This window comes from Rhododendron vialii, chromosome 9a (genome assembly GCF_030253575.1).
Source record: "Rhododendron vialii isolate Sample 1 chromosome 9a, ASM3025357v1".
Classification (NCBI taxonomy): Eukaryota; Viridiplantae; Streptophyta; class Magnoliopsida; order Ericales; family Ericaceae; genus Rhododendron; species Rhododendron vialii.
The window spans coordinates 24,570,161-24,583,906 of record NC_080565.1 but is presented as its reverse complement, the minus strand read 5'-3'; the positions used below and the strand labels follow the sequence as shown (position 1 = coordinate 24,583,906).

General features: G+C 41.1%; 1 protein-coding gene across 5 annotated transcripts; it reads left to right on the top strand.

The window, feature by feature from the left end:
• The first annotated feature begins 2,088 nt into the window (after positions 1-2,088).
• Positions 2,089-10,476, top strand: LOC131301732 (two-component response regulator ORR21). Of its 5 annotated transcripts, none has more exons than XM_058328129.1 (7): positions 2,095-2,607; positions 3,871-4,023; positions 4,099-4,497; positions 4,715-4,788; positions 6,382-7,123; positions 7,289-7,542; positions 9,986-10,476. In XM_058328129.1, exons 1-6 carry the CDS (start codon positions 2,469-2,471, stop codon positions 7,540-7,542), a joined length of 1,761 nt encoding a protein of 586 aa, XP_058184112.1. In that variant the 5' UTR covers positions 2,095-2,468; the 3' UTR covers positions 9,986-10,476. The 5 variants fall into 5 exon arrangements, 4 of the variants coding, with proteins under 4 accessions (XP_058184109.1, XP_058184112.1, XP_058184111.1 ...); XM_058328128.1 differs by having other exon boundaries at positions 4,712-4,788; XM_058328126.1 differs by having other exon boundaries at positions 2,089-2,607; positions 4,712-4,788; positions 6,382-7,542.
• The last annotated feature ends 3,270 nt before the right edge of the window (positions 10,477-13,746 follow it).

Here is a 13,746-nt window from a genome sequence, read left to right as displayed (position 1 = left end):
TCCCATCCCATCCCACAATTTCCGGCAAACCTCGTTGATTTGAATTCCAAAATTTTTGGGATTGAATAATCCTCATCCAATCCCAACTATTTAACCGCTTCCAACCCCAGCCATTTAACGCCTCCCCCTGCAACTTCCATTTCGGTTTTACAGGATTTCTCTCTTTTGGGTTTTCAGCCGAGTGGTGGCGGCGGCGGCGATGGATCTTACCTGGATGCGGAGGACGACGACAGAAGAAGCGCGGGAGGCCACGGACGCCGGAAGGTGCGCGACTGTAGCGCAGCGGGAAGTGATCCATCTCCACTCGATCCGCCTCCACCTACTGCAACCCCTTTCTCCGGATCCGGCTGTTACTCCTCCCAGCTACATTGGGATGAAAAAACAGGATCATGTTACAAGCATTGATACACTGCCACCAACTGAATTTTTCAAGAAACTGAAGGGCCGGTAAGCAAATGATAGATCCACCTTCTTCAACTTCTGATAACGGAGCACTCCAATCGATAGATTTGACGATCATCCCCTGGAAAAAGATTGTGGTAGAAGGATTAGGAAGAGTTGTGGAAGATGAAAGTGAAATTAGAGAGATTGATCGCTTAGCTGAAGGTAAAAAGACTTGGGGTTTGGTCTTGAGTAACAAGTTTTTGTAGATCCTTCATTTTTGGTTTTCAATTTTGTGGGGGTAATATGTTGCTGTACGCATTATGACACGATTGTTTAGCCCTTCGTCGCCCGTTAGCAGTTATATTGGTTTTATTTTTCTTGGTAAATTATATGTATCATTTACCATGAAATATGCTTCTCTTTTTTATTTGATAAATTATTTGAACTGTTTACCATGAAATATTTGTTCGAATTATGGGATATTTATCGTGTTCACGTTGTAATCGTCATGGTAATTTAACCATGTAACGTCATGGTAATTTAACCATTTAACCATGTAACAGTTTGAGTATTTCATGTTTTTTTTTATGGTAATTTAGCAATGTTCCGCGTAATAAGATCAATGAAAAATATGATTTTTTGTTGTCTGGTTGGCCAACTCGAAGAACGAAGAAAAAATGCAAAGATGTGGTCAACTTATCATGCAAAGATGGCTATTGCAGAAAAAGGATGGAGAAGAACTAAGACGAATGTAAAAAATTTTAAATGCAAAAAGACGGTTTATCAAGAAAGAATGCAGAAATCATTGGGATTTGGTGATCTACACATTCAAAAATTTGAAATCATTCTATTGTTTCTCAATTAATTGGAGGATTGTGATATGAAACCGAATCCCTTTAATTTAGGAGTCAAGAAGGTTTATCAAGGACTGTGGTATTCATTTGAATTCCTTTAATTTAGAAATCAAACAAGCAAAGGGGTAACAAGGGTATTTCACATCCTAAGAGGATGAAAACATAAGCATGAAAAAAGGGCGGGATGAATTCTTACATGAGATGAATAAAGAGGATGAATATTTAAATATTCCTAAAAATATTTTGTAATAGTACTCAATAAAGCTACTAAAATCTGACAATATATGAAGAAGAGCAGCTTTTAATTTACTACCGCTACCACTAGTATTATTTCCTTCTTTGTCGCGCTATCCTTCCATTTAAGACTCTTTTTTTCTTTCCTTTTCCTCATTTTCCTTATTTGGTTTGAGAGGAAATATGAAGCAAAGTAACAAAATCAAGAATCAAACGTAGTAAATTTCTCTGCACATTTTCTGCTAAGTTACTTTTTATTTTATTTTATTTCAATTTTCAAATAGGACGTAAAGAAGAGATGCAAGATTAATAAGATGCTAGTAAGTTCGGTGAACAAGCACATTAGATATTTACAATATTATTCTAAAACTTTTATGAACATATTAAGTGAATCTATGTTTTTTTAAAAAAATACTATCAAACAACTATTTTTAATTTAGAAAAATAATTTTAACATTCTACTATTTTATGATAGCACTAAAAAATTTATCTTTCAGTATAAAACTTATGCATAACAAAACACATTAAAAAATAAATTTTAAAGTGTCATCGTAAAAAATACTAACAGAATGTGAAAATCACACACTATTTTCCTTCGCTGTCGCGTTATCCTGCCATTTAAAACTCTTTCCCTTTTCCTTTCCCTTTCTCATCTCTCTCTCTCTCTCCCCTTAGTCCTCTCTCTCTGAACTCGAACCTTTCGTCCCCATCCCCCGACCATCAAATCCCCTAAACTAGATCTCAAAAATCCGTCAATAAACCACACCCAACGCAGCTTCCCTTACAGATCTGCTGCAAAACCGCCGCCAAATCGCTGTCCCTACCGCGCTCTCCCCACTCCCTCCCTCATTCTTCGACTCTTTACCACCATAGATCTGATGCGCGACCACTGTGATGCTGCTCAGGGCTGATCCGCCGGGGTCGAAGGACTGGTCGAATTGACCTCTGGTCTAGAGATATACTATAATAAAGCGCGTTTTAGTTGGTTGTTCGGGTATGGATTCCCTGCAGTACGTACCACAGTCGAGCACGGCCGAAATCGAGTTTCCCGTGGGCTTGAGAGTTCTCGTCGTGGACGACGACGTTACATGCCTGAAGATTATGGAGCAAATGCTTCGGAGGTGCATGTACCGCGGTGAGTCCTCTTCGTTTTCTTTTTTCTTTCTCCATTTCAAGATTAATATTTTTTTTAAAACCGGGTGTTCGGGCCAGCTTGCGTTCACTTGATTTATCATCCCTGCCTTAGAGTTAACAACCGGGAAAACTCTAGTGACCCCAAGGTTTGGAACGAGTGCTTCGCGAGATTCGACCTTGTGAGCCCTTATTCGGAAAGCCTTTCCTTTTCTGTGTCATGTAACTTGCCAAACCCCTAAAGGATTTTAAGATTAATGTTGCCTTGACTTACAGCACGGCGGTGTATGGGGTGTTTGTAGCAGCACAAGTTGATTGCTTTTGATATGTTTAAGATTGTTATCCGCCAACTCATCTGAAAGATTAAACTTTTAGAGTAGACGGGTGCTAGTGGGGCGGTTCGCCTCCTTTTTAAGTTGCCCAATAGTTTCCCAGGGAAGAAAAAAAGAAAAAGAAAAAGCCTTTTGGGACAATGGGAATTGGAAAAACAGTAATTAGTTTGAAAACTTAACGACTTCAAAATATGGTCGATCATAGCTTCAGACAAGTGACAAGTCCCTCTCAAATGAGCTTTATTCAAGCCGATCTTGAGTAGCTTAGATTCGAGCCGAGTAGTAACTTATTTGAGCTTGCTCTGAAAGCATAAGAGCATTGTAAAATGTTCAAACTTTATATGTCTATATAACAAACTGATCTTGAACGTGTTTTTTATAAGCTTTAATTTGGGTGCTTTTCTCCATCTCTGTGTTCTTTTTTCTACTGTTTTTACCTCCCATCCAAGAGAACCAAACAAAAACATTCGACTAGAGTCCAAATGCAAGTAACCAAATCGTAGATTTCTAGGGCAAGGGAGGTGGATGGGGTTGGCAGACACAGATGGTGATGAAGCGGTGTTGGCAACAGCCGTAGTAAGGAATTGAAGCAGCTGGCACTTTGATTGGGATTTGCGGCAAATGAATTAGGAGTATCTTACTGTCCTTGTCCGAAAATGACATCATTTTGGAGATTAATAGTCAGCCTGAAAAGGGAGCAAAACGACATTGTTTTACTGCACTACTGAGCTGTAGTGCACAGCTGAATTCAAGATCCCCAAGTCCTGTTGGGGAGGGGCAACTTTATTATTTATATTCTCAACACATGGCCATTTTATTTTATTTTTTTTTCAGTTATGCATTTTGCAGTTATTGGTTTTACTTATTTTTGTGTAGAATGTATGTCAATGTCAGGTAGGGTTATGTTCGTTTTACTAATCTGTATTTTCTTGCAGTTACAACTTGCTCTCAGGCCACTGTTGCCTTGAACTTGTTACGGGAGAAGAGAGGTTGTTTTGATGTGGTACTTAGTGATGTTCATATGCCTGATATGGATGGTTTTAAGCTCCTTGAACTTGTTGGGTTGGAGATGGACCTTCCTGTCATTAGTGAGTAGTGCTTCTCATGGCTTTTGGGTTGTTTACGAGTCTGTTTCTATTCACTAATAGAGTTTTGTTTTGCAGTGATGTCAGCTGATGGAAGAACCAATTTAGTTATGAGGGGAATCAGACATGGGGCTTGTGATTATTTAATTAAGCCTGTACGTGAAGAAGAGTTGAAGAATATATGGCAGCATGTTGTCAGGAAAAAGAAGAATGAAAATAAAGAATATGAGCATTCGGGTAGTTTGGATGATAACGATCGGCATAAACGAGGAAGTGATGATGCTGAATATGCTTCATCTGTTAATGAAGGGGCCGAAGGATTATTAAAAATACCAAAAAAGAGGAGGGATGCTAAAGAAGAAGATGATGGTGAACAGGAAAATGATGATCCAGCCGCAGCAAAGAAGCCACGGGTAGTGTGGTCGGTGGAGCTGCATCAACAATTTGTTAGTGCTGTGAACCAACTCGGGATTGATAGTACGATCTTTAACAATTTATCGCTTATGTTGCTTTGTTTTCATTTAGTTTGTATCTTATTGATGATCTACTCAATATATCTTTTGCTGAAGACTTTGAATTTTAAGAGTTGCACAGTGTTCGTGGTCTCCCTTTCTCTTATTGAAGGTTTTAGATTTCAAGTTTGATGTTTTTTGGTTGTGCGTAATGAGATTTAGTTTGTATTTCGTTTCAGAAGCTGTACCAAAGAGAATTCTGGAATTGATGAATGTTCCTGGTTTAACTAGAGAAAATGTTGCAAGCCATTTGCAGGTATGATTCTTTCTACATGTGGGTGATTTGTTTGCATAAACTTCTCATTGTTTAAATTTTAAATTTCTCCTCCTTTTTGTTTTTTCCTTGATTTTGATTTTGGATATTTGGAAAAGAGAGAACAATACTATCAACAAGCTGGCTTTATTCATTTCATTATCATACATCGCCTGTCCATGTAGCACCAAGCCCAACGTCTTTTTGTTTCTTTTCATTCATTGCTTGAAGACTGAGAAAATAAGAACGGTAAAATCCTCCACCAGGTGGATTGAGCTGCACTCGAAATGGGACAATATAGATACTGTCTAGCACCTTAGACCTGTGTCTCTGGCATAATTTGATGTTCATGGAATCATGTAATGGTTAATTCCTCTTAACTGTTAAAGAGAAAAGGTCTATATCATAAGGAACTTGCCAAAGATGTATGTGATTACCTTTGGCATAATTGGATGTTCCTGGAATTATGTGTTGGGTGGAGATTTATATATTTAGGAACTAGTCAAAGATTTATAAGCGGGTTTTGAACTTTTTAATTTGGAGCAGGCAACCTGGCATTGGAGGACCTTTCCATGTTCTGTGGTGACCTAAAGTGTTTTAGAAGGAAAGGAATACAAACTGGAAAACAGGAAGGGGTTGGACTACCTCGAATTTTATAAGCTCATTGAAGAGAGTTTCTATCATGGGTCATATTGATTATGCTTCGCAGAATAGGCCTGTAGAGTAGTTTCTTTTAGTGAAGCTTATAGGATACATTCTCAGTATGAGAGGCAGAATCCTCGCTTCGGTGAGAGAGCTGATACTGACTGTGGCAACCCAATCCCACATCTGTGAAATATCGAAATTAAATTCGATATATAAGGAAACCCAAGCAGCTATTGTATAACCCGGGGTTAATCTTTTGAGCCACGTGGTTAGGCTAAGGATTGGCAGGTCAGTTGGCTTGGGCGCGGGTCGTTACAGTTGAAAAAATTAGAGCACAACCCTGGTCTACATGGTTGGGGCCACCTCTAGAATCTGATACGAGGCTGATGATGTGTTGTACATGTGAAGGTTGTTAGGCAAATGCAATGCAACGAGGACATTGCATTCTAAGGTGGAGAGATTGTGGCAACCTAATCCCGAAACGGTGAAATACTGAAACTGAATTCGATATATAAGGAAAACCAAGTTGTTTAACTTGAGGTTAACCTTTTTAGAGACATGGTTAGGCTAAGGGTTAGCAGGCGCGTGTCATTACATTGACCCTACCTGTTGTTATTTAGAAAGAAATCAAATACTGGTTTCCTAAGTAAATTGTTTGTAGTTCTAAGGCCATTAGAGATCTTAGTCACTATCTTAAAACACGATATAAGAGAAAAGTGTGGACCCTTTCTTTCTTTTTGGTATATTGGAGGCCGTATTGAGTTTTGAGGTTCCAACTGATTATTTGAGTTCTCAGCAATTTGAGAGGTTTTGCATTGTATGTTTGCCGTGATGTGATTGGTGTTATTGGGTTTTACAAATCTGCAACTAGACCATATGTAACTACTGCTGCATATAATGCTTAATAACTCCTTATGTTTGCATTTGTCATTTCTGAATCGCTGTATGCAGAAGTTCAGACTATATTTGAAGAGGTTAAGTGGAGTAGCGCAACAGCAAGTTGGGATTCCCAATTCGTGTTGTGGGCCTCTAGAACAGAATGGAAACCACAGTTCCCTAGGAGGATTTGATATTCAGGCTTTGGCTGCTTCTGGTCATATTCCTCCACAAACATTGGCAGCTCTGCATGCTGAGCTTCTAGGTCGACCAACTGGGACCCTAGTCTCCCCTGGAATGGACCAGCGACTACTACAGGCATCCTTTAAGGGACCTGCAGGAATTTCTATCGACCAGGGTGTGGCGTACGGTCAGCCTCTGATTAGATGTCCATCCAACATTTCTAAACAAGTTCCACAAAGCATCATAGCTGCTGAGCATGTTAATACAGCACATGGCGGATGGCCACCTAATGGCCCTGGTAATGTGGGACCCCTCACCAATCTTGGTGGTTTGGGTGCTCAAAGCGGTAATATCTTAATGGGTATGTTACAGCAGCAGCAGAAACAGACCTTACAATCAGAACCCAGCCGTTCAATTAATGTGCAGCCTTCTTGTCTGGTGGTTCCCTCTCAACCATCAGCAAGTTTTCAAGCAGGAAAGAACCCTGCTTCAATGAATCAGAACTGTAGCTTTAGTAGAAGTCCTGCGATCAATTACAGTCTTGTTTCTCCTCAGTCAAATAATATCTCATTTGGTGCTGGACAAGTATTGGATGGAAATCTGAAAACACCAAGTGTGCTGAATGGGTACTCAGGTGCTGGTTCCATTTCTCCTTCCATGTTATCTTGCTCAATAAATGCTGATAATATTCCTAATAGGCAACTTCAGAACTCAACATTAGCATCTACTGCTGCCGGGCAATTGCCAGGGTTTGCTCGTAATGTGTCTGATACCCAAGGTTCTTATGGCTTCAATTCAGGTCAAGTGCTTGATCAGGGCCCACTGAGAAATCTTGGATTTGTTGGTAAAGGCAATTCCATTCCGAGCAGGTTTGCAGTGGATGAAGCTGAATCACCAATGGGCATCCTGGACTATGGAAAGTTCCAAGGGGGGAGTAATGGGAACAAAGTGAAGCAGGAGCCAAGTATGGATTTCGTTGAAAATGGGAAAGTTTGCATCCCCATCATACAAAATTTTTCACCAAACGATCTCATGAGTGTTTTCTCAGAATAGGTATGCCTAGTTTGCTTTGGTATTTAACTTTATGCTTTAAGAATATTCTTTTAATTACTTTACTGTTACTACTGTACTACTTTTACTTGTTATGTGCTATATTTTATTAACCAAATAGCTCTAGATAATATGAAAGTCATCAGTTCATTTACTGTTGTAAAATTTGCAGATTAATGAGGTTTTGTTGTTTTCACCGGTGATAAAGGATGATTGGTTTGTTTTGGTAGGTAAGCAACTATGAAGCACGGATATGGATACGGATACGGGATACGGATACGACACGATACGGATACGGCGATACGTCAAAACCTAAAAAAATAGGATATGGATACTTCGGGGATACGGCTGTATAAATTATACATTTTTATAATTATTAGTCTTCTAGGCATAAAAGTGAAGTCATAAGAAATAAAAGAGTAGTTGAATTGCTAATACCAAGCATGAAGTACATGTCAATCTCAAAAGAGTAGGAACTTATCATCCAAAAGATTAGAATTTTGTAAAAAAGAAAAAAAAATACAGGTTAGTAGGCAATAGACTAATCGGTATGCATATAATATACTTCATATATATACACATATATCTATGTACCAGTGTATGTATTAGATATAATTTATTATATAATGTAAACAATAGAAACCCACACCAATAAAACAGAGAGAGAACCTTGTGATCAAAGGTTCAAGCGATCTAGGGTAGGAAAATATCGTTCGGTTCATGGAATGATCTATCGATGGGCATAATTTCCTAAGTTTTATATTTTTAGTGATGCTATTATTACAATTTTTCCCTTTTAATTTGTACTTGATTCTTTAAAAAATTTCATTTTAACCCCTGCCGTATCCTAAATGTATCCTGCCGTATCCCCACGTATCCCTCGCATATCTGAAACGTATCCGAAATAAAAAATATTTAATTTAAATGCAGGATACTTATTTGCCGTATCCGATACGTATCGGGGCGTATCGGGCGCGTATCCGTATCCCTCGCGTATCCGATACTCGTACGTGACTAGTTTCGGAGTATCCGTGCTTCATAGGTAAGCAATGATTGAGAACTTGATACTCTGTCTAATGTCAAACGAATGGGCTGTCTAATTTGTTATGGTGGCATTTGTCCTTTTTTATTTTTTGTGGATACAAACAAAGCAATATCAGTACCATGTAATCCCCACTCGATCAGGTGGGGGACCGGAAACAGACCAAACATTTGACAATATTATATGCACAAAGTTGCTCATCTCTGAAAGTTTTTCCCTGGAATATCGGTCTCCCTATAACTCCAAAAATTGAGGAACTCAAGGGACGTTATGCCGTGGAACCGTGACCCCAATTTCTGTGGAATGAAACATGGTTTCCTTACATGCCTAGATGCACGATCTGTGTGTTACGAAGGTGGAGGTGTAGTGGTGCCACTAGTGGATTTTGGCTTAGTAGCTATGAAGCACCGACACCTCTAGACGCCGAAGAATCGCAGTGTCAGGACACGGGGACACGGCGGGACACCTCGGAGATACGTACTATCATATTTTAATATTAAATTTTGAGGGGGACACGGTTGGGGACACGGCGGGGACACCGATGGGGACACGGCCGGGGCCAAACTGCGATTTTTTTTAAAATTTTGGGGGCCAAACTGTAATTTTTGAAAAAATTGGGGGTCAAACTGTAATTTTTTTTTAAAAATTTGGGGCCAAATTATAATTTTTTTAAATTTCTGGGTGTTAAACAATAATTATTTATTTATTTATATATATAAATAAATAAATATACACGTGGCGTGTCCCCTGCCGTGTCCGTGTCCCCATTTTTTTAAGAATTCCCGTGTCCCAGTGTCGGTTTCGGTGTCCGTGTCCGTGTCCGTGTCTGTGCATCATAGCTTGGTAGTAGTTAGTGCTGCCTCACTGGCCGCAGTTGTCTGTTATGGTGTTGGTGTGGTGGCCTGGTAGTGGTGGGCGTACCTCATGGGGTAGGTCTTTGGAGGGGCATTCAGTGGGGTGGGAGACTTTGATGAATATCTTCTTCGGAAGGGTGGTCATAACTTTGGTAGGAAGTTCAAGATTGGGAGGTGGAAGACTGCTGGTGCTCTAGGCTAGTCTTATGGTTTACAGAGGTTTGGGGAGGGGGAGTATGCACTGTAGTGGAGTCACTGGACTCACTTCTACTGGCATTTTTCAGTTGTAGTTCTTTCCTGTGAATTATGTGGAGGACATGATTCCTCTTTCTCGTGGAAGCTCTATCATGCCATCCATGAATATGTGGAGGATATTATTTCCCATGTTGATTAATTCATGTGGGTTTTGAGTTTTTGACACTGACAATGTTGGTAGTAATTAGGGACTCTTTAGTGAGTGATTTGACTGTGATATTGTGTCCATTGTGTATTGCGTGTATATTTTCATATCATTGGTTAATGGTCTGATTCTAATCCTTTCCAGTAACAGGCTTGCAGAGCAGAACTTCTGATTTTTATCGTAGGCGTGTATCAATATCAGCCAAAAGTCAGGAGAGATTGAAGTTAAAGTCAATTTTTTTTTTATGTTAGGACTAAAGTGCATCAGTGCTTCCATTCAGACTCAACAAAGAAGGGAGGTTAAACATTGCAAGAATGCCCCGTTGAGAAGGTGGTTGTCTGAAATTGCTTGGACAGGTTCTTTTTAATACTTCCATGCAAGTGTTATTGTCGTTTTAACTAGTCTTTAGGGAATAAGTTGTGTCAAAAACTCCAAGTTTCAACAGATTGAGCTGGTGCCGGACACAAAGGCATCTTGCCAACATAATTGTGTATTCTGGGGCTGGCCTATGTATTTATTTATTTTCCATTGAGTTGTGAACCTGGAAGGTTTAGTAGTAGTTGTAGGCTTGTAAATTGTTGAAGCATTTGTTCCATGTTGGATGCTTGTAGAAAATAAGAAACTATAGATTGCGATGTTCATTTGATCGCCCACCTTGCCGCACTTGGTTATGAACTAGTGCTCCGTCCCAAATTTTTTTGGTTATTTTCTCACTTTTTGATGTTTCAATAGTTTGTCTATTTTTAAAAAGGAGAAGAAAAAATAATTTGTACTGTATTTTGCGTTTGCCCTCTCCTCTTCTATTGAAGTGACAAGTCCAGTTTGAATTGATGGGCATTTTCAGAAAGATCAAGCAGAATCGAAGGGAATGGGATGGTGTTCCCTGAATAAGTTGGATTCTAGAATATGGGCAAATAAATTGGGATGGAGGTATTATGTTTATGGACCAGGGTACCCTTGTATCAGTGTATGTACGAGTTAGTTCTCATGTTTGGTAGATGGGAGAATATGTACATTCCTTGGAATGTTTTTGTTATTTCTAAGGGAAAATTTCAAAACGGCACCTGATTTTTCGCTCCAATGTCACAGAAACATCTAAACTTCACTTTATATCAATTAAACACCTAGACTTTCAAAATCTCCAAATTAAGATTCCTGCCTTTGTTTTCCGTCCAATTTGTCAACAAATGTGGTGACGTGGCATTTTTCTCTTGTTAACTGTCCCATTGGCACACAACAATCAATCATTGCAAAGTACACGATCAAAATCCCCTTGTTTTCTCTCTCTTCACGCCCCCCTCCTTTCACCGGAACTCGTTTTTCTACACGCCTCTCTCACTCTGGTTAATCAATTCTATTTCAACAGCTAAACTTGGTTTTTTTTTTTCACAAATAATTTTCCTCTTCTTTTTCTCCAATTTGTTCCACAAAACACAAAACTCAGGAACAGAAAAATCACAAAAAGTATCACAACTATCCAAATCAAAATCTTTCTCTGGTTATTACTGGAACCGGAGGAATTGACAAATTGAAACTGAAGAAACACTGAGCCATACCGTGATTGGCGGAGCCAAACCGGTTGGCGAAGGCAGCGGCGTAAATCGACGGGTACACGGTGCAATCAGAGAAGTTCCCGATGGATCTTCCAGTTAGATAGTACATTGGAGGCTCATGGTACACGATGCACACGGCGCACTGTTGTATAGTGACTGGGATTTGGTGGTGATGTACAGAGAAAGAAAGAGAGTGAGTGAGTGAGAAAGGCAATGGAGTTAACCGCTTCTACGGCAGCCTCGGAGGAGGAGTAGGAGTGGAGGGGAGTTGGGCGGTGGATGGGAGAGAGAGAGAGAGAGAGAGAGAGAGAGAGAGAGAGAGAGAGAGAGAGAATAAGGGGATTGTGTGCAATGAGTTTACTTCCTAACATGTCAAGTGGGCCCATTTAATGCCTGAAATGTGCCACTTCAGCAGATTTGTGAAGGAAATGGATGGAGGCTAAGGGCAGGTGTCTAGATGTTTTGGAAGTCTAGGTGTTTAATTGATATAAAATGAAGTTTAAGTGTTTCTGTGACATTGGAACAAAAGTTCAGGTGCCATTTAAAAATTTTTCCTATTTCAAATATTGATCATCGTGGCATGGTGCCATATTGTACTTCATTTCTATATGCAAAGCATGTGAGCTCCTATGCATGGTTTCACTTAGTTGGAGTGCAAAAATGCTGCTACCTCGTCATGTGTGAACTATATTCTCTTTGGCTAATGTCCGGACAAACAAGGTCTCTTCCTTTGCCCGATTGTTTCCCTTCCGCCCTTTGTACAATTTTGGTGACTTGGTATGCAAATATGCCCTCTTCGTATTGTTCCTTCGAAAATCTCCCCCGTTAAACCCTACGGTGCTAATCGAGACGTTTTGGCAAAGCGAATGAAACATGTTTATGCTTAGAGTTTGTGAGAACGTAAACCTGTCATTGGTAATATATGTTGACAACTTAGTTCAATTCGCGCTTGGGTTATTTTTTAAATAAAACTTAGACAAAAATCCTACAATTTTGAAACAAAATTTCTCTCGGAAACTCCCCCTTAACGCCACCCCCACTCCACCATCCCATCTCACATTTCCCATCTGTGGAGGCTTCGGTAATTGTCTCGATAATATAACCGGACCACCATCAACCGAGGCCTCATATTGACATGGGCCTGTGTATATCTTTCTGTTTACTCGCTCGGCGTCAAGTCTCCTGTTTACACTTCGGTTAGTTACCGAGGTGTGGATTCCGTTTGGGTTTTTTGGCAGAATGCAGCATAGCAGGAGGGGACCATGAGCGATACGTGGCGAAAAGGATCATCTGCCCATGTGCTTCGTAACCGTCTTATCCCGTGGCATCATCTATGATGTCACCAAGGGCGGTTACCTAATCGTGACCTCCACGCACTGGCTTGGAGCCCAAGTTAACCTAGGTCTATAAATACAAAGGGATATTCATCTTTGAGAGGTATGCCATCTTACCCTAACCCTAGACCTAAAAACATCTCTCCTTACATCTAACTTGATCGTCGGAGGGTCACTAGGCTATTCCAGCCTTAGTGACTTGTTGCAGGGTCAGCAGCGGAGGAACGGAGTAGCGGAAGTGAAGTACTAATTCAGGCGAAGGTCCCATCTCCTAAATCGAACCCCCACAATTGGCGACTCTGCTGGGGATCTAGCCATCCTTTCAACTTTCACCTCCCCCCATCTGCTCCGTTAAAACATCCAGAATCAAACATGGTGGAGATCGACGACGCACATCACGGTGGAACCGCCCACGGGCTCGGTTCCCTCGTGGACCACAGCCTGGCTTCTGGCGGAGCGGCGGCCCATGGAAAGAACCACATATCCATCGGAGTTGGCGCCGGAGCGTCAGCTCCAGACGCAGGCCCATCCTCCGAGCTCCACTCCTACATCCGCCATCTCGAGCGCAAAATCGACGATCTCACGACGGTTGTAGACCGCGACAGACACGTCCGAGACGAGTTGGCGGAGATCAAACACCTCCTCATCTCCCCATCTCATTCCTCCGGGAGCCGCGGCGGAAGAACAAACCGTCGCACCCCCCCACGCAGTCACGAAGCCGGTCACCTGCTAGAGCACAGATCCCGTCCTTCAGTCAAGGATCGTCTTGAGTCACCAAGACCGGTGGACACACGAGCCCCAAAAGAAACATCGCGCAGGGACCGTTCTCGCTCTCCTGTGCAACTTCGAAGGAGGCCATCGGCCTTTGACAGGCTCGGTGGTGGGAGCGTCTCTGCCTCCTCCACCCACTCCGTCCTTGTGGGCAGGACAGGCCGGGAATCTACCCCTAGCCTCACAAGGGCATCCAGGGGAGATGACGGCCTTGTCGAGATCCAGACTAGAGGATACCGGGAGCGCCTGAAGG